Source organism: Bombus fervidus, chromosome 3, assembly GCF_041682495.2.
Source record: "Bombus fervidus isolate BK054 chromosome 3, iyBomFerv1, whole genome shotgun sequence".
In the NCBI taxonomy this organism is placed as follows: Eukaryota; Metazoa; Arthropoda; class Insecta; order Hymenoptera; family Apidae; genus Bombus; species Bombus fervidus.
The window spans coordinates 9,860,175-9,887,280 of record NC_091519.1 but is presented as its reverse complement, the minus strand read 5'-3'; the positions used below and the strand labels follow the sequence as shown (position 1 = coordinate 9,887,280).

At 35.2% G+C, this 27,106-nt stretch overlaps 2 protein-coding genes across 2 annotated transcripts in view; one reads left to right on the top strand and one right to left on the bottom strand.

Moving 5' to 3' along the window:
* The window catches only part of LOC139985564 (clavesin-2), a 347,454-nt gene extending 327,239 nt beyond the window's left edge, over positions 1 to 20,215 (bottom strand). Inside the window, exon 1 of the mRNA XM_072000106.1 lies at positions 20,204 to 20,215. The gene's annotated coding sequence lies outside the window, so the exon portion shown is untranslated. The remainder of the gene's footprint in view (positions 1 to 20,203) is intronic.
* The window catches only part of Dscam3 (Down syndrome cell adhesion molecule 3), a 317,202-nt gene that overhangs the window by 268,718 nt on the left and 21,378 nt on the right, over positions 1 to 27,106 (top strand). The window contains exon 6 of the mRNA XM_072000043.1: positions 8,568 to 8,732. Within this exon, the coding sequence (XP_071856144.1) occupies positions 8,568 to 8,732 (165 nt within the window). The remainder of the gene's footprint in view (positions 1 to 8,567; positions 8,733 to 27,106) is intronic.

The following is a 27,106-nucleotide window of genomic DNA, read 5'->3' as shown; positions in this document are numbered from 1 at the left end:
GGTAAATTTAAGAAACAGTGTTTGTAGTATCATTATTCTTCTGTACTTTTCACTTTATGGAATTGGTCAATGCGACATCTGACCGTCTATTGAAGATAGGATTTAAGAAATTATATTTTGAGTTTAAACATAAAATCAAACAAATATAAATATTCCAAATATCAGTATTTAAATCTTTTAACGAGGAACATCATTTTTAAAAATATGCCTATCTGTCAATAAAAATACTTTTAAAAAGTATATAAAAATATACAAGTTCGCCAATGTTCGTTTACATTGATCAACTATACCAACGTAAGTATTTAAAGCATTTAAAAAATTAACATAAATAACATTCTCTGTTCAAAAAAGAAAGAAAAATTAGTTCTTAAAGATATCTACTATTCTCTAAATTAGCACAAAGTACAGACTTCTTCGACTCATCTCAAAGTAGAACTTCCAATTAAACGCTATTGAGTGCTGCTTAATCCCATGAAAGATGCAACAATAACAATCGAATTATCATGAATTCGCCAAGAATTTCCGCCAAATTTACTCTCAAAGTCCTCCCACCCTGTTCCCTCGTCCCACCGTGAAAACTCAACGTTTTCCGGTGGTAACAAGTCTGCCGACTAATAAACGACGCGACTTTCCTCTCTTCTTAAACGTAATTACCGCCTGGCAAGAGAAAAAAGGAGAACGAAGGGAAAAAGACGGAAGAGAAGACGCGACAAGGGGGCAACGGGAAAGACGTTGAACGCAAACGATCATAGAAGCCAGATCTATGAGACGCGGCGTTAATTAAACCTCGTTACATCGGACTTTCTACGAACTTCGTCGTTAACAAGCTGCCGTCGAATCGAAATCTTCGATAATCTCTCGAACGTCTTGGACCGTTCGAGCCTTCAGCGTTTCGTAATAAATCCACCCTTTAAAAGCAGATTGCCAAAGAGGATTTCGAAAAGAAGTGGCTCGTTATCAACCACTCTGTTTCGCTCGGCATCACCCTTTCACCAGGCTTCTCGGCGAAACCTAACCTTCGCGTTAGACTTACGCAAAACTTACGACTCCCGGAAACCTGCCAAAAAAGTCTGGCAACTTCCTTTTACGTAAGAGAGTCTCCTAGAACCACGCACAGTTTCCCCGACTTCTTGCAGCCCCGCAGAAAAACACAGGAGAGGAAGGTTTAGCTTAGGTAGACAGAGACGGGGCAGAGCTTCCTGGAAAAGGCACCGTTCATTAAAATGTGTTCCAGCCGGCGGTAATTACGCGTTTAATTATTTAAACGAGTGACCCGGCATTCAGCAAGATTTCATCCCCACCTCTGCTCTTCTGCGTTTCATCCCCATTTCGATTCCCTCCCTCTGGTTAAACTCTACTCCTTCTCTCTCTCTCTCTCTCTCTCTCTCTCTCTCTCTCTCTCTCTCGCTCTCTCTCTCGCTAGCTCTTTAGTTTGTGAAAGTAGCGTTTTCGTTTCTTGTCTCGATAATATCAGAGAGGACTCGCCATCTTCATTCAATCTTCCTACCCTTTTCTCTGTTTCTTTCCACGTTTCCGCTGTAGAAACAGGGGTGGTAAAAGGGTGGGCAGAAGGGTTGCCTCGCGATGCTTGGACGTTAGGCCTGGTCCTCTGTATTTCTCGTGTCTTTCTCCTTCCGTTTTTCAAGCCGAGGCTTTTCAACTCTGCGCCTTTTCAACCTCAACATGTACCATTTCCGTCCCGTTTCCGGTTCGTACGTCTGTGTCGCGCTTGAAGATAGAGACAGACGTACTTGAGGACGTCGCAGCGTCTTCTACAGGCCAGATCCGACGCGGATACCGCGAATGAAACGGTTAATTGGTCGTGAAGGGGACACTGGGATATATTCGCCGAGCTATTCGCTCGCAATTCGAGCAGTTTGCGTTTCGTGCCGCGGTTCCGGATAAGAGAAACTGCTGCGCGCGTTAATTATCGCTGGCTCATCAGATGGAAGGATAGCGGACAATGTGAGACAAAGTTTAGGGGAGGAGTTGCAGGTTCTCGTGTAGGGATATTATTAATTTTGTCGCTTCTGTAGCGAGTGAAAGGAAAATTGATCGTTTTTGATGAAATTCTTGAGATATAACGGCAGGGGATTATTTCTAAGCGTAGTTTAATTAATTAACAATTTGTTTAGAAGCTAGTTTAAAAAAGATAAATTTTTAAAGCGAGTTTTTATTTCAAGGAAATTGTTTTCTTTTCAATTGTAGGACATACAGATCCTGTATTTCGATAAGAATTAATTTTCAGCTAATTTAAGGAAGAAATTCATTTTGTTCTTTTCTTCTTGGGTTCTAATATGAAAAAGATTTCGACAACTAATTCTTAAATTCTTCCTTCTTCCTTCTATTAATACAATTTTAATATCTATGAACAGATTATTTTTTCATTTTATTATAAGACGAAGCACTGTTGTTATACTATTTTCTTATACTTTTAAAATTTTGTAGAAACGAAAAATAATTTTATATAATTTCTCTAGCAAATTTAAATAAGGTAAAACATTCGATTATAATGGAAAGATAGAATTCGACTTCTTGAATCCTTGCTCCCTCGATAAACAACAAAATTCCCAAAGAAAAATCCTTATTTTCTAAAACAATCTTTTATAAGCCCAACAAACATCAACCGTACTATCCATCGTGAAGAGTACAAGAAACGAATGAATAATTTAACATAATCGCTGCAATAGGTGCAAGTAAAGAATTTCTCAATTGCTTGCTCTCGCAACGAACAAATGCAGCTACTTTTTCAAGTTTCCAAAACAACCTCTTCAAACCACCAAACACCAATCGTATCATTAATCATAAACGTCAATGACAAAGCTAGAAAAGAAATACCGCTGCATGAAATTGAGAGAAACGAGAAGAACATTCATCGCACCTGGAAAAATCAAACTAACCGCAAGAAAGGAACACGATTAAAGAGGAGAGATGCAAGCTGATTTCCATGTGTTCCTTGCTCTCTTCTCGATGCACGGTATCACTGGAATGAAAGAGCCGAGATACAGAGGTGAGGCCTGGACCCGGCTGAAAAGCGATGAGGAATTTATCTGAAATGACATCGGCTCGACCCTCGTCGTCCGCCAAAGGACTTGTTCTCGAGAAGAGCTGCATTGTCTGGAGAAAAAAGGGGAGCCGTTTCTCCTCTCTTTCTCTCTATGTTTCCTTCTGCCTGCTTTTCTTTTTCTCTCCGTGCCGCGCCACTTCCGACGATGATCTCCGACAGCGACTGCGAAGCATCGTGCACCGAGAACGAATGGATCATTAATTGATTCTGAGATGAATCGTGAAATGTTTTTTATTTTGGTTCGTCGAGGAAATTTGTTTGGAATTTTTGGTTTCTCCTTTCCTCTGTTTTTCTCTTTTTTTAAGAGATTTTTAACATCGCGTCAACCGCATTAAAAAGGTTAATTATCGTCCAAATTCCACTTACGTGGAATCAGTGAACAACAAATGACTCTCGATTATTACTATTTTTCACTGGATCACGGGAACAGATTAAACTTTGTTATGTAATATCGTGTCTTTCAAGAAGGAAAAAGATCTTGAAATTTGTTCGGTGTCATTAAAATTTCTATTTAGAGTTTCATTAACCTGGAGTTTATAGGACGAGACTCTCTAGATTTAAGATCATTCAGAAGTATGTGTCTAACGGTATAATTTGGCAATTACAAATATAAATTGGTGGATCAGATTTGGAGATTAATTTGGACAATTCTGAGACTGTTTAATATTACTGTTTGTTATAAATTTCGTTTTTAAAGAGTGGCTGATAAAAGATCGGTGCATTAATTGGCTAATTTTGTAACAAGCTTTGCACTGATTTAGTGCTTTCTAAGACTGTCTTTGGAGTTGTAGAGAAATTTGTCTTTCGTTTGTCATCGACAATAGAATCTCATGTTCAAAAGTTTATAACGAAACAAGAACCCAATAATTTGAACAATAAAATAATTCAATACGTAATTCAACAACTTACGATAAAATATCAGAAAAAAAGACATCATCGAAAATAAACAACAAATTCTCGTCTTCAATTATATCAAAGAATTATCCTCATAATTACGTCAAGCACCATCGAATAAATAACAATAATTTCAACGATACAGTATCTACATAAAGAAGTTAACAAAAATATTTGACAATGTTTCCAATTGAAGATTCAGCGGATGATCCGTCTGTCCTCAACAGATTACGTCAATCTAACCGAGAGAAATCGAGGCGTTGCAGGCTGCACCACGATATCGAGGGAACGTGAATCGAAAAGAAACTTAATCCTGGGGTTGGCTGCGAATCCACGGGAAATATCGTTGCCCGGTTCGCTGGAGATCTGCGCATATTGGCCTCGTTTGCACGTTTCGTTTCGTTTTCCTCCCCTTCGACGGAATTTGATCGTTATCCAGGTATTTGCCAGCTCCAGTCACGGGGCGTTCTCCAAGTGGCTTCCTAATTTTTCACGTCTCCAAAAAGCAATCGACTCGACGTTTCCTCGAATTTTCTTCTTTTATATTCGAATATTTTCTAGCTCCTTCCGTTCCACTAACTCTTTCTATGAGACATTCTGTCTCTGGATATTTTCTTAATTTTTTTTTACGACTGCAGAAAGTAATTGACTCGATATTTCCTCCAACTTTCTTCTTTTATATCCAACATTTTCTAGCTTCTTCAACTTCAAATTTTTTTACGACACACTCTACTTTCTTCATTTTTCATATCTGCAAAATGCAATTGGACGCTTCCTCAAATTTCCTTTTTTCCACTGTTTTCTGTCCACTCTCGTGCTACCAAATTTTTCTGTCATAGACACGTTCTTCTTTTTTAACATTTCATAAAGACGAACGATGGAACTGTCAGTAGTTTTATTTAAATACCTCCGATGTTTCGCCTCGAATTTTCTTTCTCCGTGTTCCATATATAGCAACAAACAATATACAAATGGGAAAGAACACAAAATACTACTCAACTAGAAATTTCAATTTATCTCAAATATCAGCCATACTTAAAAAGGAAAACTAATAAATCTAAATACAAAATCGAATAAAATCCAACTAAAAAATAACACCAAACACCGTCCAATTTGTAACTTATTGCAACAGTGTAATTGTCAATTAATTCCAAATGTCCATTAACCATAGAAGAAGAAGAAACCTAATAGAATTTAGAACTGAAATTAACATCCGGATGACAGACAAGTGCCATGTCCGGAGGTATTGAATTAACACTATAAACTGAATCTAATTCGTTTAAACGACGTTGTTCACTGTCGTGCAACAGCGTTTTCCGTGGATGGAAAGCGTGGAAAAGAGAGGAGCCGGGTTATTGCAAAATTTTCGAATGTCAGAAGCAGGGAAGGAGTGACTTAAACGCGTTACGTTTAATACTTAAATTGTGCCTCCGAAATGAGACGCGTAACAGCGTGACGCCCAAGCTGACAGTGCTATTAAGAGCAATATCGTAGCTACCTGTCAGATCTGGGAATAAATGGAGCGGCGACGGAACTGCTGGAGCTGAAAACGAATTTCCGGATGCGACGCTAATCTTATCTCCGCTACGGAATTTACCTCGACAAACGTCCTTCTTTCTTTTCACCGAGGAAACCCAAACGAATCCGTGAACGTGAAATAGTAATAATCGAGAATCATTTGTTGTTCACTGATTTCACGTAACTGGAAGTTGGATAATAATTAACCTTTAGCTGGTATCGTCGAATGATATAATTTAATGTATAGAATTCAAATCAGGCTACTTAATTTCATTGGTTGGATTTAATTTGTCTCCTTTAATTTATCATCTCAAGCTATAAGATAAATATCACTAATATTATTATTATATATTAAATACAGATTAAACCAGAGGACTCTAAAATCATATGATTTAATCGAAATTATTATCGTCGGTATATATAGCGATATATGACCTTTTCGAAATATACAAGTCCGCTAAATATGTATCCTGTGGCTTCTATGTACAAAGGCTTGCATTAATATTCCGGCACCACGGTGTGCGCAGAATTATTATTGTATAAGTTTGTGTCTGATAATTAACGCATTATTGACGATACACCGTGAAATAAACTTTATCCCGGTTACTACATAAAAAAGAATGAAAATCGTCTCCAGTCAACGACTTAATTAATCAGTCCTTAATATATTAATACAAATAATTGGACAAATATTTTATATATGCATATACTTTTTCTAAATAAAAATAATAAGCTAAATAATTTCTAAACTATATGAAATACCCGAGTTAAATTAAATTAATACGGATCACTGTACCTTTTTGAATTCCTTTCAAATTTTATCAATATAACCGTGATAATCGAGTCACACTACAATTCTAATTAATGAAACTCCAAAAATACTTCCATGAACGATTGTATTTTATCTCGATACATAACTCTCGATAAATTCGCTCAAGCAACTTTATCGTGTAAACGATTGTAGCGAAAGGAGATTGGAACACGGGAATGAAAGATTTCGATCCACTACTTTATCGATTTAACAGTGGAATCGCGAACGTAATGGCGTTGCGGGAATGGTAACGTCTTCCCGGGATGTATCGTCGATTTTTACTCTGAGAATTTTCCGTGTCGGGTCGGAAACGGATGTCACGTCCATCCGCGTGATTTATAGCTCCTGCATCGGTATTCGAACGAAACGTGTCGGTAAACAACGTGGAGCTCTGTGAAAAATCCTCGTCCGGAAGGGGATTTATGTAAATAGCGGATGGGCGAAAACGACTGTCGCGATTCTTTCTTTTGCATCGTGTGGATAGAACGACAAGCGTACTTGATTGTTCTATTTTGTTTCAGGGTAATAATTTACGATAGTTTTATGAGAATTGATCCTTGCAATAGATTATTTCTCTACATTCTCGTAAATCTCAAAACTGACTTCAACTGTGATCGAAGTATTTTTCGAGCATCGCTGAGGTGATTTTTGATTGAAGATTTTTAGTATTTATTTTAATATGGCTACATTGCGACGTTGAATAAAAATAAATCGCGATATTTTATTAGAAAATGTCTTTTACAAGCAGGAGATCATATTTGGCTATTAGAGAAGATTGTTGTTGTAACTCAAAAAGGATAGAGAATATTACTGGGATATGATTATGAAGGTTCGAACGCAAAGTCTTGTTGGATAATCTTATGATGATGTACGTAATATTAAATTTATTAATAACAGATGAAAGATATGAAGTAGGATTTGAAATAACTAATACTTGACTAACATTTGAAAGATATTATTTGAAATATACAAATTGGAGATAAAACTTTACTTTAAAGTATTGTTTAAAGCATTAATTATCAATCAGAAACTTGCTACCCAACGTACAAAACAACTTCGCGATTGGATTCGAAACTTCGAAACGTACAAAGAAACAGACAAAAATCTGTGCCTTCGAAAAGCAAAGACCTTTACAAGTTCGCGTAACTTTAATCCACTCAAGAGAATCCCGACAAAACGCACTCGAAAACAAATCGATAACTCACCCCTTACCATAAACTCAGTTTCGAAGTCTCCGATTCCTAAAGAATGAGGAATCTACAACCCCAAACTTGTCAAACTTCCCTTTCATCTCCGCTTAATCCACGCAAACAGCAGCGCAAATATCTGCAGCAACATTTTTTCCATCCTTTTCCTTAAGGGATGAAACTTTTTAAACGTAAAGCTCAGAGGAAAACGAAGAAAAGATGGAGAAAAAGGAAACTTTAATGAAGCATTGGGTAATTACGCTTTGTCAAGTCTGGTTACCAAGTTTGTATTAATAATTTTTCGTTTCGACTCGTTGCTGGAAAATACGAGTATTAGTCGTTTGAAAACGTGAAGTTACATTGGAAGAAACGAGTCATACGCAATTCATTAAAATATTAATTCTGCGTTGTCTTAAAATTTCTCTCCAGTTTCGCTACGGACAACTTAATAGTACTAATTTGGAGCTTCTGTTCGAATTTTAACCCTTTCGCTTCGAGCGCAGCTTATAGGCGGCACCCACGAGATGACCTGTGAGTACGAGCGCCGCATATAGGCGATGACCGCGCGATGACTCCTGGGTCTGACACCCCATATATTCAGCATCCAAATGATGCATATACAAGTGCTATCTGCAGTCAATAATATATTTTTTCGTTATCGGCAGAACATCTTCTATTGATTTTATTGACATATTGGATTAATCACTTCTTAAAGTTACTCATTCTTGAAACAACATCAGAACGTTTCACGCAATATATTTCAAACATCCAAACGATCGTATACTGTTTCATGCTAAAACATCTATTAAATCCATTGACAGCGAAACGATATTTCATATACGGTTCTTACAAGAATTATTGTTATTTAAGACTTAGGGAAACGTATATATAGCAACCACGCACACTGTGCGTATTTCTGGCGCGCGTTTCCGTTCAGTAACAGTACTTCGGCGGACTGAACTGCCGAAGCGAAAGGGTTAATATCGACGATAATTTAATCAAACGTTAATTCTGCACTGTCTTTAAATTTTCTCAATTTCGCTACAAACAGCTTAATAGTTCTAATTTGGAGTTTGTGCTCGAATTTCAGTGTTGACAGTACCTGGGTATGATGTAAGGGTGAACAGGTCCCCGGTGGTGGAGGGATGCAACGCGGTTTTATCTTGCACGGCAAGAGAAGACGTAAAGGAACATCTGACAGTCACCTCCTGGTTTCGTGACGATGCCATTCTTCTACCTGGAAGCACGGACACGGGTAAGTGTCAACGTTCTTTAAAAATATATTTATGCTTTCTTTCGTATGTTTATATGTTTCATGTTTATTAGAGAAGTTATACTCGCTACGAGATGCTTTTGATAGCTTACAGCTTTACGTCCGGACGATACGATTTTTTTGAACGATTCAATAATTTTGTCGAATTATCAACGTCCACGCATTTCTATATTTCACGTCGCACGTTCAGTTTGCAATACATACGAATTAGTGGATTCAATGAATTGTGTAATAGCTGTTACTATAATAGCTACTTCACACTACGGCGAATTGTTCACTTGTCGATTCAATTGTTTATTTGTGTAATTGCACATTTACTTATCCGTGCATTCAGTGAGATCACCGATTCGCTCGCTTTCGACATTTGGTTTTGTCGATGGTATAAAGTGGACGATAAAACCGAATCGGTCGATATGTTTTTTCTTTCTTTTTTTTTTTTTTTATTGTATTTATGGAAGAGTTATAGAGGAGAGCGTACACGAACCGTGGAGAATGGCAGAAATAAATACAGATTTTTGTCATCATGTTAGCAAAATAAAGGCGCGCTGTATGACATAGAAGGATATACGCGTACAAAGAATAAAAATTTGAAAGAAACAGAATGAAGGGGGATATTTATCTCATTAAAAGAAGATTTTGACTTTGTTAAACCTCTCTCCACTCTTTTCTAAATAGTAGATATTGACAGAAGAAAATAGCAAAAAAATGTTATTTCATCTCTTCTTAATTGAATTATGAGCATCTGATAGAAACCGCATCGATGTCTATTTTTTACAATAGATTGTGACCAATGTTTTTTGATGGTCTTTTTTCCACGAGCATAATATCAAAACATAATGAAAAATGTATTTACGTACATTCTGTTTGACTGCAAATAGCAGAATAGACGAACAAACGAAGCAAGTAATCAGGATCTTCAGCGAAGACAAAGAATTGTGTGAACGCTGTTTTCGGCTGTTACGGATTCGGTAAAATTATCCAATCGATCGAAAACCAATATCGTCTGGACGAGCTACGAGCTCTTAAAGTACAAGATCAGTTGCTGGCCATTGCTATTAACATTGCAACGATCCTCCAATTTTTGTATTTCAATCTTGCTCTCATTTTGGTAAACATAAAGAAGTTGTAATATCTTTGGAGAAGATATTAACATAAAATTGAAACGAGAAATCTTGCACTTGAATAAGACTTCTTTCGTATTTAGTCCAATCTTCACGTACTTCCTAACGTTAGAAGAATACAATTGGAAGAATACAACTTAGCAGGTTTAATATGATTAATCAAATCTGTTAATGAAATACCTGCTTGAAAAGTATCTGTTACTCAGATACATCACTCTACTTATTGTGCAAAAGTACTCAAGACTACTTACATATAGATACTTATAACCACAAGTTCTGAAATAATTCCATCTATTGAAGAAGAAATAATCTTTCATTTCTTCAAACCTACAGATGATAGAATATGTGTCAAAAAAGTATTTGTCATGGTTTTGAGAGCTGATGCTACTGATATTATATTATGCTATCACTATATTGTTGTTTATTTGTTTTTTTATATATATTACCTCGATATAATAAATAAAATCAGTTTAAGAAGACTAATGAAAGTTTAAATATTTTTTTCCAAGTTATGTCCGTGGCTCTTTTGAGACTTTTGTTCCTCGTGATGAGTACCATACGATGCAAACAAAAAAGATTCTGCATCCAAATTAATACTCAAGGTCAATTTTATGCTCCACATTTTTAAAAGATCTCCATCGACCCGAAAGTGTAGAATCACTTTGCAAAGCCACGAAGAATACTTTTTTGGCATCCCATACATTTATATTACCTACGTTTACGACAATGATAAATATTTCAATATTTTCCTGTTGTCGTGAAACAATGAGAGCGTAAAAATTAGAATGCCTGTCGACGAAGCAATATTCCATAAAATATTTCATAAAATGGCCGACAGCATTCCGCTGTCTAGGTATTTCTAAAAAATAAAAAATAACCTACTTTAAAGCGCGCTCTTTCTGGTGACATAGTTGACTTTAATTGCTGACAAACGGCACACCTTTGTTGATATTTAAAAACAAAATATCAGCGTCGAGATATATGTTCGTTAAAGTTCACAAGTTTTCCACGGGAATTCACCAGGAGAATTCGATCCTTAAACGACCATATTTTCGGAAATGTTACATCCCTTCAATTTTTCATTTTTTGATTGAAAATATTTAAAAATATTCATAATTACTATACAAGTATTATGAAAAACTCGTAAAAATTGTGCATTTCTCACAGCATATTAATATAAAGCTATTAAAATTTTAATTGATATTAGAGAACAGATAACGAGAAATTATTGACTTAAGCATTAAAGAACAAATTTAAATTAAGGATTCGATTAAATTCAACTGTTACTGTCTCAAATTACAAGATACAAAAATTCTAACGCGGCAAGTGAAGTGAAACGTTCAACTTTCTGCGATCAAATTCTCAGAAATTGAAAGAATATCGTTTTATTAATTTATTGCTTTCTTAAAACGATTTTTAACAAATTTCAATAATTTACATTGTATATAACGTAACAATGCAGCTTTAACATTAGACGTTTCGAAGTTATATTATTTGTGAATTTTATTTTGTTATATAAAATTAGCTATAATACACATATACTCAATTTAAAAATCATTTCCTATGCATATTTTCCTCTTTCGCTTCCTTTTTTTTCTCACAATATTCTTTGCGTTATTCGCAACTTTTCCTTAGCTGTATTATTTAATTTAGGAAAATCTATTCGCATCCTCTTTTTCCCTCTACCTTTTTAGCGCCATTCCCTAGATTATTAATCGTTTCTCTTAACTGTATCATTCAGTTAAAAAAAATTTCTCTTACTTTCCACAATTTTCTTCTTGTTCACTGCAGTTCATTATCTTCACTCTGCAACTCATTATCCTATTTTGAGTCACATTTGATCGGAAGCGAGAGTTGGATACTACGATTAACGCGCGGCAAATTGAAATTTAAATATGTTGTTTATTCTAACAACATCAGTACGTTGCGAGAAACCAGCAAAATCGTCGAACTATAACGCAATCCCTTCTTTCGTCCACATATCATCACCATATTCTTCTCACAAAACTCATTCCAAACGTTTAAAGACCTCCAACAGCCGAATCAAACGGAAATCGAGCAAAAAATGTAATCTGGAATCGATCAGTAGCGACACGATGATAAATCGTCGTTTCGTGCCATGAAATTCTAAACACGATCGAACGAGCCCAACAAAGCATAAAAATATCCACCTGAATAGAGTACAAACACAGTGGGTCCCCAGAGAGATAGAGGATGACATTCGATCGCGAGAAGAAAACGTGGGAAAAGAAGATGGCGGGAACGGTTTCGACGAAAGGAACACGAGTCTACGATAAAGTTGAAAAGATGGAAAGCGGAGGAATGGGGCGGAATATAACACGCCAACTAACTGTTGAGTTGTTTCAAAGTTGTTCTTTCGATGGACGTGTTTCGAACAGGTGGTAGGTAGGACTTGTGAACGGAGTTTGATAGTTTTTAAACGGTCTGCGTGCCTGAACTGGGAATAAACGTTGGATGACACTTTAATGGATATCGATAGAGTTGAACGACGTCTATTTATGTATTTTGAAAGAACTTTTTTTAATTATGTAGCTTATAATTAAACGAGTAAGAAACGGATGATGAAATTCTATCGGTATATGTAACTTTTTATATTGATTTTCATTGAGACAGGATTTGACATTATTTTTGCAAAAGCAGATTGTATATATTTGAGGAAATTATCCTTATTTACTTTGTTAAAATTGAAATCCTAAGAAAGCTTCTTATGTTGATTTCCATTAAAATACAATTTGATCTCATTTCTAAAAACCAGGCTATGTGTATTGACAAAATTATTTTCATCTATTCGTCCAGTTGAAATGTTAAATTTAGGAAATGTATATATAATCGATTTTTATGAATATAAGATTTTACGTAATTTTTTTAAATGACGGATTGTGTATATTGAGAGAATCAGATTTATCTATTCTTCAAGTTAATATGCCAGATGAATGAAAAACTAAAATGTGCAGATGCTCGTTATTAATCCAGCATTCTCGGTTCTTGCATTTCAATCTCTTTATGCAGTAACAACTAAAACAAAACTAGCCTCATACCTGTAATAACGATCGCATCCCCTTCTCTGGTCGGCTGGGACGTCCCAGCACCGGAAATAAATGCTCGACTCCTTTCCGTTTTTTTCAGACAGCGGAGCACGCGCGATTCAGACGTGTTTCAAGCGTGTTTTAGCCGTGCTTCTCTCCGGCTTTATGCCTTTGTACAATTCCCGTGCCTCATTGTCCTTTCAACGACGACGACGACGACGGCGACGACGCGTGTTCTTATGCGTCTCATCAGCGTAACGGTTGTTAAATCCAAATCGACAGCACATCGTAATCGACAAAGCAGTTTCAGACGATCTCGAAGCTTTCCCTGCTGCCATTTTCTTTTTTATTTCGCGATGTTTCGTTTGTCCTCCGTCGACGACGAATTTCCATTTTCTTTTTCACTCTCCTTCGCTTTCTTTTTTTTTTTTTTTTTTTTTTTTTACTTGTTACATCAAACATCAGAGGGATCAAAGATCAACATCAGACAGGATGCAGATATTCGAAGGGATGTTTAGAGATCTTTGAGGTGCGAAGCGTTGACAAAAGAAAGCTTCTGATGAGGATGGAAGCGAGCTTTTTTGCAATTGCACGAAGATGACGTGTGTGTTGTAGCGTGTAGTTTTCTTGAAATTTCGAGAGATGTAACCGATTTGAAGATTTGTAATGCAAGTGGAGAAATTAAATGATGTAACGTTCTCAGTAATAAGGCATTAAATCTTCTCAAATCGTTTTAATTAAACACTAATTATGCCTACATATCCGACACTAATTATTCGAGAGGTTTAACGGATATGAAGATTTATGATGAAAGTCGAGAAATTAAGTGATGTAACATTCTCGGTAATTAAAGGACTTAAAGCATTAAATCTGCTGACTCGGATTATTTTAATTAAACACAAATTATATTTGCATATCTAACATTAATTATGTATCTTGGATTACTCTAATAAATATACGTTAGCTCACAAAATTATTTCGATATTCGTAGACCTTTCGTGCATATCTTGTGCGTGTTACATAAGACATTTTGAAATTCCATTAGCGCTGTACTAGTATCTTAATTATCATGATTATATTGGTAAAGTTTGAAACTGATTCGAAAATATGCGTAGAAATTACAAAATATTTCTTGCAAGTATATATTTCATAAAAAACATAAATAGATTCAAATGGTCCATTATCCATTATACTAAAAATCTCAATATTCAGTATGAATATTTATGTTTAATGCCTGTCATATGGATAAATGTATAGTGACTATAGAAAGTATTTGTACACCGTTGAATTTATTATAACATTTATTAACTAATTAAGTTTAAGCACGTTAAATTTCGGACCATTTCGTAATACTTTTCATATGACTATAAAAATTTAGTACTTACGTGAAACGATTGTGAAACCCGATAAAAAAGCTTCATTGAAAAGTAAAAATATATACAAGTACTTTCGTAGCCGCTGTAGTTACGTAAGTACTATACATTCGTTATATAATTACATAACCCATCAAAAATACAATATAAAGTATACCCAACATCGAACATGGAATATAGAACGTTCTAACATACTCGAAAACCGAGAAAAATTGGTAAAAACGTGTTACAAAATTTGTACATATGAAAACTTCGTCAATAAAACACGCTTTCCATTATCGAACTCGTAAATAATTTTTTAGTCTGCATCCGCTCGTTTAGAGCCGAAGTTCTCCACGTGTATGGATTTATAATCGTGAAAGGGGTTGATTTCAATTAAAAAGCCGAACGTAGTGGCTGAGAGAAGTTTAAACGTTTATACCCGACACGCGTGCAAGTTTCATCGGTGGATCCTGCATAAACAATCTCCGAAACAGTCTCGCTGGAAAATCAAATGAAAGAGAGAGGGAGGAAGGGGACGAAAAAAAGAGGAAAAAGAAAAAGAGAGGTGGAGGTCTTCAAACTTCATTTTCCACGGCGCGAGACTTTCGCTAGGTGCCTTTCTATAAACAATCCTCGAAGCACCCTCGGGGAAAAATACCGCCACTCTGCTCGAAACTTAATCTCTCTACTTCTTTTTCAGTAGATTTATTCGTAAATTCGTGCCACGCACCGCCGATACAAATTAAAAAGCAGACTGAAAATTCAACTATTCTTACTGGCCAGCGAGTATCGTGAATTTAAATAGTTTGAGAGTTTCACGATGATTTTGGTTTATTTTGGTCGGGATTAGACGAAGTTAGAAATTTCAGGTTTTACGGTAATGTGTCTGGAAAGGAGTAATTAATTAGTTTGGAGAGATTGATCTTCGCAATTCATTAGTTTTAAGAGATTGATTGGTTTTTAGATATTTAGAAGCCAGAAGATGTTAATTAATGTTAGATGTTCGGATTAAGAAAATGTAACAGAAGAGATAATAGAATTTATTGATAATGTATTTGGAAAATGGTGAAAAGATGGATAATTCGTCTTTTGTGTGTTTACAATTAATTAGTTTAGAGAGATTGATTGGCCTCTAACTGCTTGGAAGATAGATATTGTTAATTCGTGATGGACACTTATTTAATTGTTGTTAGAAATTGGGAAGTTTTAAAAATATAACGAAAGAAGTAACAGTATATCTTTATAAAGAATTTGAAAAAAGTGTAAAGAATAATTTTTTTCTTTCGGTAATGATTTTCTTTTGGTATCTAAAGTACCAAAAAATCCTTTCCAACTTCACCATAACTTCCCAAACTCCATTACCTCAACGATTAATCAAGACATGCCCCATGAAACGCAACAAACAAACAAAAATCAAAAGAATGTACTTTGAAAATTCCCAAGAACCATTCAGACGAATTTAATTTTCGTCCCCTAGCTAAAACACCTTTCCAGTTTGAATATTTTCTAAAGGCTACCCCTCCATTTCTGTTTCCTCTGTCCATTTTCCATCCTCTTCCTTTGTCCACATTTTGTCACGAAACCGTCCACTGTTTGCAATCGAGAGAGGGGCATCGTGCACGAGGGTATATTACCATCTCGTCATGGCTGATGTTCGCTTCTGAATGCTTTTCCCCCGGAATATTTCCATATTTCTTCCGGTGGCCATATTTGTTTTCTCTATTGCCGATATTAAAACCGGCGGAGCGCGCCACTTCGACGCGAACGTTTATCGTTCAGTTTTCCATAGGAGTCGTAGCGATTCCTTACAGGGCCCTCGAGGACATCCCCTACAGATGTTGCGATTCTTATGAGAATAGAAAGGAATTTCATACTTCTGATCTCTAAACTGAACGGTTATTGATTCGAAATTGGCGGGAGTTAATTCAAGGTAACCCGTGATTGTTACACTACAGGGTGATTCAGCTAAGTGGGATCACATAAAATATCTGACTTATTAATTACTGTATAGAAAAACTTCTCAGAAGAAAGTTACGCTGTCTCAATTCTTTTATCAGATTCCACGATCATCGGTATTTTCTTTTAGTAGAACCCTATATAATTTTATTTAATTTCGAAGTTCAGGATTAGCCATGTTTTTAGTATACTTGATAAATTTTCAAACTGGATTTTCTCGGAAACTAAGCCGTGAGTGAAACAATCTTATTCTATATTTTTTCTTATTCTTTTCTCCACATGGAATCACGTAATAACCGCTTTTATATTTTATATTATATTAACATATTATTCGGCCAGGTTCTGTATATACATTTTTATAGTACGCACATTGTTTAGTAAATAATTAAAATTAATATCTGAATTTTTATCTAAATTTGCCTTACTTAACGAATGGATACCTACTTTCCACTTATCTTCGTCCTCGGCTGTATCTCGCTACATTAGATTTAAAACCAAAGTAAAACGAACAGATGCTATGAACACACTGGACGAATTGTAGCTCCACGATACAAATAGTCTACCAGTGAACACACGTGAAAGAATCGGAAGCAAAAGCGAAAGAAGAAGTCGAAGTTAGGTACGGAGAAATAAAGTCGTAACGCGACGACGCAAAGAGAGAGGAAAATGAGCTGGAGAACAAGAAGGCACGGAGAAGTTGCTGTGCAAATGTGTGCGGACACACTTACGCTTGAGGTGGCCAGCTTCTGCGAAGCTTCGCTGTCGGAAAGGAAGATTTTTAAGTTGGAAGAACGTCGGTAATAGAAATGGGAGCTAGTTTGAACCGGAGAATGAGATGTCAACATTAGCCGTCCTCGTGGAGTAGTACCAATTACTGGACCGGCGGAAGATGGAGGCTTGAATCATTCACCAGCTTCCGGTCGATGGACCGTGCACGAGATTTGGTTCAGGATAATTCTGGTTCTGTTTGTTGAATAGCTATGAAAGGATTTTTTTCACTTTCGCTGATGAAATAATTGGTGTTTAAATTGATTCCATACCTTTTCAAAGAGAATTCAAATTTTAATTTATTACTTTATCGTAATTTATTGTAATCATGCGGAATTACAAGAAGAAAGGAAAAGATGTTACAGAAGTTATATAGAGAGTTATGACACAGATGATGTTTCTGTAGAATTGTGATATGGAAAAGTTAAGTTCTACAAAAGTCTTATTAACATTTCAACCATTTTTTCACATTTATCTTCGTTTATCAAATTTTCGTAAACGTTCAAAGAAATTAAAAAAATAGGTTACACAAATCAATTTAACTGGAACATCATGACTAGCATTCGCGATTAAAACAAATTAGAAGTTCAAGCGAAAACAATTCCAAACTCGTGGGAATTCGATAGACACGGAACTTGTTAAACTCTGAAACTTCGTAAACTCGGAGCTTAGAGTCTTGGCCATGAACTTGCACCATCACTGGATCCCATTGCATTACTCGATAATTGCAATAACTGATTTCATAGAAACAAAATTGTACATATCCTTCTCTTTTTCCAGCAAACAGAAAATTTCTTACAATGGTATTCCTTAACAATTTGCTAATAATTTCTCAATATCTGTTCCAAAAAGCATCGTTTGTACCATTTTCCTGAAGAGCTTAGATAACGAAATAATCAAAGGGTGGAAATAAAAAAAAACTGTTTGCCCTTTCAAAAAAAATTCCTTTTCCCTTAGGAAGGCCGTTTATATGGAAACCAATATCACTAAATATGGAGACAAGTGTTATTAATTTGTAGCATTTCGTATGTGATATAAGATGTATGTTACACTATTCGTCTCCGAGATTAGGCTAAATGTGCCTGCGAGCTCCTAGTCCTCGGTCATGTATGTTGCATCTTGGATTGCGAGAAGAATTTATTTTTATTTTCGTTGCTCGTCATTCGTTACGTGACCACTCACTGCGGACATCGTATACTATAAATAAACGTAATATAAACACATATATACACCCGCTATACCTGTGGAAAATGTAAACGTGATGAGTAATATGAGTGTTGGAAAAAAATGAAACGACGAAGTAACGAGAGATGCAAAGGTAATGAACGAAAAAGAATTCGGACATCGAACAGGAATTATAACAGAGAAAAAAATAGAATTATTCGCCATCGACATTAAAGATAAATCTACTTCGTTTATCCCATCAAGACAGAAAATGTGTACTGGTACTTTCACTTGAAATATAAAATACTTTTTGTTATTGATTAACAAACCTTCGAAATATAAAACTAAAAATATCGTAAAATTATATAGAGTAGCACAGAACCTATAATAAATAAATTTCGTTATATTCTATCGATAAACTACATTTTGGCGAACAAAAAGGTATTTTTCACGAAACTTTTGTTTCATCACTTGCAGCTTTATTTATTTCCGCTTTTCAACTTTTATTGAAATATTTTTATACAAATATCGCATACAAAATAATCGCATACAAAAATATCGCATACAATCTAAATATCGATATATAAACCGAAATTTCGTTTTGGATATTAGTACATGAAAATCTATAGTGACAAAGAAAGGAAGATTATTACGTTTAGTTAGAAAAATATAATAACTAATAAAACAATAATTCTTACCTGCACAACGAGATCTTCCGATTAACATATCTGTTTAAAACATAAGAAAATCAAATTTAAAATTATAGATATATCCATCCGCACCCCAAAAAGACCCTTCAGCAGCAATCATGAACCCTCTCGAACAGCGTCTCGCCATCATCTTCGCCACGTAGTAAGCCCATTATCTTACATCCCTACCTATACTCCAACCTGAAGCACAAAAGAAAACCCATCGTCCCATCGATTGTATCGTTCCCCGGAGACGCAATAGACACGCCATCCACCTTCGTCACCAACCCACCCCTTACCTCACCCGTTAACGACGAACGCGTTAACGACGTTGGCACGTCGCCGCGATACAACGTCGTCGAAGGCTGCTCCGTCTACTGTTCTTGGGTCAGGATAGCGTCGCTGATAACGTTGCTCGTTGCGATGACTAAGGAGGACGCGCAGGTGTTTCCGTGCGACGCGACGTGCAGCATGCACAATGTTGGCCCAGTTGGTTACGAAACAAACGTATCATAGGCGGACACGACGTGATGTTCACCGTGATATCCTGCGTCAGCGGACACACGGTGCCTCGTGTATACCTGTACTGATACAGGAGACGAGAGAGAGAGAGGATGAGGGAGAGGTTAGGTGGAAGGTGATACCTGTTACGTGCAACCGACCGACATAAATATGTATGGGACATGAATGGCTGAGCGTGTACAGGACGAGAGTAGAAGCGGCCCGTTAGCCCGTGCTGGATTCGGATGGACGGATGGGGGTGGATGTCTGTTTACGTATGGATGTTTTGCACACTCTTCGCGAGAAGAATCAAGAGTAATTTCGTTGCTGTGAATGATACGCCACGCGATGGTGATTACGAAAGAATTTGTTAAACAGTTTTTTTTTTTTTTAAGGAGGATGAACTGTGGATGTTTATAGATTTCCGGGGTGATTGAAAGTGCAATTGTTAGTCTATCGGTCTGTAAATTTTTTATCATATAAATAAGTTAAAACATTGTACATTGTCATGGAAACCATGCACGCGTGATAATGTTCAAGTTGATCGGATATGTAGGAGTAGGCGAAAATTCAGTTACAAAATTTTCTTACATACAAGTGAAGCTAGATAAAAGTGTATAAAAATACACGTAGTATATTTAAAAGTATGTATATAAAATATTCGAAGCATGGTACTTGTTAAGTATATGTTTAATATTTAGGGGGGTGGGTTTCACAAGACTGTGATTAGGCGATCAGGGAAGCGTTTGCGAATTACTTTCTTCCTCGGTTTAGGAGAAGAATGGACTGCAGATGATTAAATATTTATGGGAAATTTGGAAACGGTGAAATACCTATAATATTTATAAATACATAAAATATTCGAAGTATAATACATTTGCTAAGTGTAATATTTAGCAGATGAGTATCACGGTAGGATTTGGTTACGTATGAATGGTTTGTACTTTCTTCGTGAAGAATCGAGAGTAATTTCAATTCATTTTCATCGACTTTCATACGTATTGCTGCGAATAGTACGCGATGCGATAGGAACAATTTAATAGTTTAAAGACTTTTTCTTTTCACCATGAAAATTCGATACCTACGTATTTACAAGGCATCAGGGAGAATAGACATTTACGAGGGACGTCGTTTGAAAATGAATTGTACGACAGGTAGAATTGACACGTGAAGCGGAATAACGTCAATCGAAGAAAGGACTTTGAACGGTATTTCATAGAGGCATTTGTACCATAGAACGTACACTTGCTGGCATGTTTAAACATTTGCCAATATTTCACTGTCCCTTCGCGTTTCCTACGAAATCGATAACGAATAGGAGTAGAATGAAACGATAGAATCATTTTATGGAACAAATCGCTGCTTCGAGTGGTTTCGTTGATATTTCAGAACAAATTTGATGTAAAGCTCTTTAAAATTACGTTTACAATGTGTTTTATTTGAAAAAAAATACAGATATATAAAATTGTATTACGCTTTTAAAAGAAAGATTGAAGATTTTATTACCCGTAACAATCGAACATTGTATACGTAAATTCTATTTAAAATTAGATTTTCGTCTACAAAAAATAGCGATTGCAAAAATATTTTACTATTTCAGATTTTCCATTGCAATAAATGACTATTTTGAAAAAGTACGAATAAAATTTATCGGTTTTTATAGAGGAAAAATAGATAAACCATGTTTTCCTTCGTTAAAGTAATTCCACTGTTTCGATAATATCACAGATCAAGCATTATAATAGGCAAAAAATTAAATTGCTTTCTCACGCTTCGAAGAGGCCAACTAAAAATCACTTTATTATCTTATTACTCGATGAAACAAAATCTCTGGTTCAACAAAAGATTATGTCATAAATTATTATCGAATAAAATTAAATTACCTTTTTACGCTTGAAATACCACATCTAGGAATCAGTTTGTTATTTCATTACTTCGTTAAACGAAAAATTATTTCGTAAAAGGATTGTGTCGCAAATCATAATCGAGTCAAATTAAATTACTCTTTCACGCATGAAAAAGAAATTCAATTGGATGTTATTTTATTATTTCATTACTTCAGAAAATAGGATTATTCTTCCATCAAGAAAGATTATATCACAAACTATAATCGATTTAACTGAAATTACTTTTTCAAACTTTAAAAATAATTTTACTATTTTACTAACTCGTAAAACGCAATAGTTTTTCTATTAAGAAGGATTATGATACAAAATAAGAAACTAAATCGAAGAATCTATTTTTTACGTCCATCGATAATGAAGCATAATAGAAAAATAATATAAACTATTTTAAAATAATATATTTGGAAAAATAATATATATGTATAATAAATAAAGAAATATAAACAATAAATAAAAACAACAAATAGAAATAATATATTTTGGAAAAATAATACAAATTTTTCCAAAACCTAATTAACCATATAACTAAATATAACTAAATCAAAACTATTATAATCGTTTATAACTCGGCAAGAAGATATTAATCGAAGATCAAAGTTTTTAGCTTTGCCAGCAATTTCCTCAAATTAAAAGCTCCGTCACTGCTACACTGCTTCTCCATTACTCCTTTAAATTATTCAAAAAACAGCTCGTCTATATTTCGTTGGCATTGGTTCAAAGATCGTGCGTGGAATTATTCCACCTTTGTTCGTAAAAATATTCTTCTTTCTTGACTCGGTTCTTATAAGAAAAGGGGATCAAATGGGATAGTTTCACAGGCGAACGAACGCTCGATTGAAATACGTGCCAGGAGAATCTGTCGCGGACGTGCGTCCATAGGGCATTCGGAGATTTTACAAAGTAGTTCGAAGCTTTTACGTAAACGCCTCGTCTTCCGTTATATGAACTTCTCGATACTTCGGTTGAACGAAAGAACGATCGTCTTTCACTGCGCTTTCGTCGCGTAATTATCGAGTGAGAAGTTTCGTTCAACGAAATTTTCAAGTTGTCGCGAGTTTCTGCAAGATTTTGAGGCTTCTACGAGAATTGGAGCATGGAAATTTCCAGATGTGTATCAAGTGATTTTATATTATTAAGGTAGTTTTGAAGAGAACGTTGTGGTTTAAGAATACTCGAAGTTGTTCGCGATTGTTATTTTCAGCCGGATATAATTAAACTTGATGTTTAAAAATAATTCTTCTAAAGTTATTCTTTTTACGTAAATATTACAGATATTTGTGATTTTTATCGTCCTTATTTTTGTCGTTTTCAGCACGTTTTACTGTGGCATGTAATAATTAGTAAGTGTTAACAACTGACCCATCATTATAAAACACAATAATAGGTGTTCGTTAAAAATAAATCTCAATTTATTTTCCCTTTGCTAATAAATAATTTTATAAAGAATATATTAACTATAGTATTTGAATCATATATGTGTACTCAATAGTAATACATAATAGTACTTAATAAATACGTAATACAGCCAGATACTTTTTGTGGCCAATTATAAAAATGGCAAAATAAACAGAAACAACTATAACAAACAATTCCAATCCAAACCTTAAAACGATGTTACAAAGGAAATCACACGCTATCTTCAACGTTATAAAAAATGTACGTGTTCCCCTGGAGAGCACGTGAAACATGGAACAAATTACCAGAGAATTTCCAAACTGGAATTGTTTCTCGACGTTAATCCCCTTTTTCTCTACGAATCTTCATGAAAGGACGAATGTTTTCGAGGAAAAAAGTGCTGAATGGTTCGTGTGTTCCGTTGTTTCACTGGGTGTCTGAGACAACGACGTGACAAGAGGGCTGGATGTTGCCCTTCTTGGAGAAAATGAAAATGCGCCATCCAGACGCTGCGAAGACGACAAAGCTTGGCCGACAGACGTTTGACACGAACAGCCGCCGGTGTGACTCGAAGAAAAACTTCAAAAAGAATCGATAGACCTCGGCGCAGACCCCTTTTCTCCTCATATCCTGTTCCTGCGAGAGGATAGAAGCCTCGAAGACGTGTCAGACCTTCTGATATTGGGGATAATGGAAGTGTCGTAAAAATGAAAGCCACGTGTACCGTTTTCGGTACATTCTGAAACTGGTTTTCAGATCGAATGATATTTTTGTCATTGATCGATAAAGTGCAAGAAGACAATCGCTGTTGACTGCATATGGCGCACTCGGTTTACTTTAATTTATAATCAGCTTGTTTTTAAATTTATGAATTCATCGTTATCGTTATTACAGTAGAAATCACTCAAGGAATTTTCAAGGAATAAACGAAAAAAGACGTAAGGCTAACTATTTTTATATTCGTTTTCCCCTTCTTTCATACAATAAGTTTTACAAAATAAAAGTCAAAATATCTACTAAATTAGTAGTGTTTTGAGATAAGTAGATTAATAATTTTTTATAGAGAATTACAAAATATATGGTTCCGTTTAAAAAAAAAACCGATCGTTTTGCAATCACGAAAAATATGATCTTAAGACGAAATTTTTATTCTCCATAATATTTATCCCTCCGTGCCAAACAATTTATTTCTTCGTCATTTTTGCGTGTCGTTGAAAATAACGAAGACATCGCCTTGTAACGAAGTTAAAGGCGTATTTATACGCCTTTCGCAGTTAAAAAAAAGGGATTGACAATGAGTTTTCAGATAATTTCACATATTTATCAAAGTCTATATATATTGAACATCGAACGAAAGAAAAAACTAGGGATACAGTCGATAAAGCTCGAATCGATTGCCACTGGCCCGTTTCCTGCGACTCCACGTCCACGTATCCATCCTGATGCCTCGTGACAGGGACGTGCATGCGCCGTCCCACTGGTGGACGACAGTAATCGTACTTCCGATTCGCATAGGGCTGTCGAGCTGCAAGTTACGAGCTATTTATCTCCGTATTTTTATTCCGTCGGGAGAGACGATATTAAATTGCTTCTTTCACATCCAAGAAACTTGGCCCCGTCGGGGCTGTCTAGCAACCTCATTTCCTGTTTTTTTCAGGGCCATTCACGTATTGTTGGATACCTTCGTGCGTAAAAACATTATTTGATGTAATGAACAAAAAGACTATGTGCGTACTTAGGAAATAAGCACCAGCTCGAATGTTCGATCGAGGTAATAAATAGCTACTTTGGTTCGTTCGATTCCATTGGAAATGGATTGGAAATATTTATTGGGTAGAGAAAGAAAAATGTTTTGTCGTGAAGTTTAAAAAGTTTAAAAAGCAGACGTAGAATGTTGGGGAAAACTGGCGCGTAGATTTTGGAATTCCTATTTTTCTAGCTTTGGAAGATATAACATTTCAGGTATTGTCAATAACAATAGAAACTACAGGATTTTAAATATCGTTAATAATATAGAGAGTATAGAGTTCTACATATTGTTAGTGATATAAAAATATCCTTAATAAAAAGATATTATAAATAACAATGAAAGCAAAGAATCTCAAATAACGTCTTCTTTGGCTATAGAAAATATAGAATTCCAGATACTGTTAATAATACAGAAGATACAGAGTTTCAACTATTGTTAACAATATAAAAAGCTCCTTGATAGAAAGATACCGAATAACAATAGAACCGAAGAATCTCAAAACTTGTGAAAACTTCAACGATACAAGAAGCTGGCAATCCAAACTACGAAATAGCTTCGACAAGTAAAAATGAAGACACCAAGTGAAAACAATCTGCACATCACGATCGTTATGAGGAGTAATTTCATTTCCGCTGAACTGGAGGATTCAAGGATCACTCGAAATGTCCGAGCGTTTACGTTGGCGTGGAGGGCAGTTACACGCGAGCAGCTTAGTCGAAATCTGGTGGACGAGGCAAGGATCTTGAAAAGAAGCAGAAGAGAACCGAGGTCCGGCGAATCGAGCGGCCGTTGGCTCCGACTAAATTGAAAATTTCACGCCTGACGGTACATCGGCAGCGGGATTTCATCGACAGATACCGAGGATTTTGCATAACCTCTCGCGCGGATTGGAATCGAGACGAAAATATCGAAGCTATCGCGTTATTTCCCCCGGATCCATGAAATCCACGCATAACCAGCTTTTGTTTTCGATCGAGCCGACTGCTTCCGGCCTCCTGAAGCCGCTTTCCATCGGAAACAGTCGCGCTCCAAAAGGAATATCGGCTTCGATCGTGTTACGAAGATGTGCAAAATAAAATTGCTTTGTTTTCTCGTATGAATGCGATTGATCGATCGAAGATAAATTCTTTTAATAATTTCCTGATTTATTTGTGATCTGTTATAAATAATGACAGGTAAATATGGTAACATAATGCATGTAAATAATGGACATTGAGTCCATTCATATCTTCTATTTGTAATGTGTATATATCTACCATAGATATATATGTTTTAATATAGTTTGAATCTTTAATTTGCTTTCATAGTTTAATATAGATTAGAAGATTGGAAGCTACATAGAAAATTGTTTTATCTACTGGATGCTATAATAAATTTAATGTATATATGACGTTAAATGTTTTATATATTTTTACATATTTCGCGCATTCTGTGCACTTTTAACAATTTGTTATAATCGTTACTGCGTTTTATATTTATTATATGGAACGTAATAAATTATGAAACATCGCATTGAATGTGTTTATTTTTAATGAATTTTATATCAATTTAATAATGTTTTATATTCGTTAAATTGAATATGTAAAAATTAATAAGCATTATATATAGTGTTATTTAATTTCCATGGTGAATTGTTAATTATCTTTTACGATTTCTATATTCATTTGAATGATTAATATTTTTGAACTGTACGTAACATAAGTTAATTTGTAATTAGAATTAAAGTTCTTCCGATATGAAATATAAACGATGCACTTCTCGTTTGTCGATTAAACAATTTTTCAAGATTCTAATAATTTTTCAAACGGCAAAAGCTTCATAAAGCTTGAATTTATTGAAAAATTTATTTAGAGAATCATCAAAATGAAAATACATGTTTCTATACCGTTAATAAAAACTATTTTCGATGGAAAAATAGATGAAATGTAAATAACATACAGAGCATAATGGTCTAAAGGTGTACTTTTTCCATCAAGCTCTCACGAAATATTAAAAACAAAAAAAAAAGAAACGAGATATTACACACAAAATGAATTAATACATGAAGATAGTTGTCAAAATAATCGAAAAAAACGTATTTATCACGCGATTCTTCATTTATCAAATTTTATTACACACAAATATATCGTGAACGATACCAAGAGATTGATGATACTTTCCAGCAATTTTAATATTTATATTCATTACTTACTTCCATAATATCATTTCATATTTATATCCGCTAGCTAATAAATCATCAAAGGCGCTGTCCCCATTACATAAATTATTAATCGGTGAAGAATTGAGGAAAACGAACATTAATGGCCAATTCTACGGGATACTCGACGAAATTTCAAGTTGAGCTTCGTTTCAAATAATCTACGTACACTTTTTATTTATCGGGTAGACATTCATCTCGTGTATCTAATTTATTGATAACGATTAAATTGGGAGATAAATTCCATTGTAAATTGTCCATAAGTACTGGAATATCTGTATTCTTTCGTTAAATAAATTATTTCACCGTGCTACATTCGCGGATATAAATAGCAGTAAGTAATTTCACGAGTCGGAAGAACATTTTGTTTTTCGCGATTTTTAATGTACGACCTCGTAATATATGACGTGTTTCCGGATATACACCGCCGTTGCAACGGAAGTTAAATAAAAAGCTGCGCAAAACGAGGACGCGCGAGCGAAACGTTGAAAAATGATATTTCTCGCGGG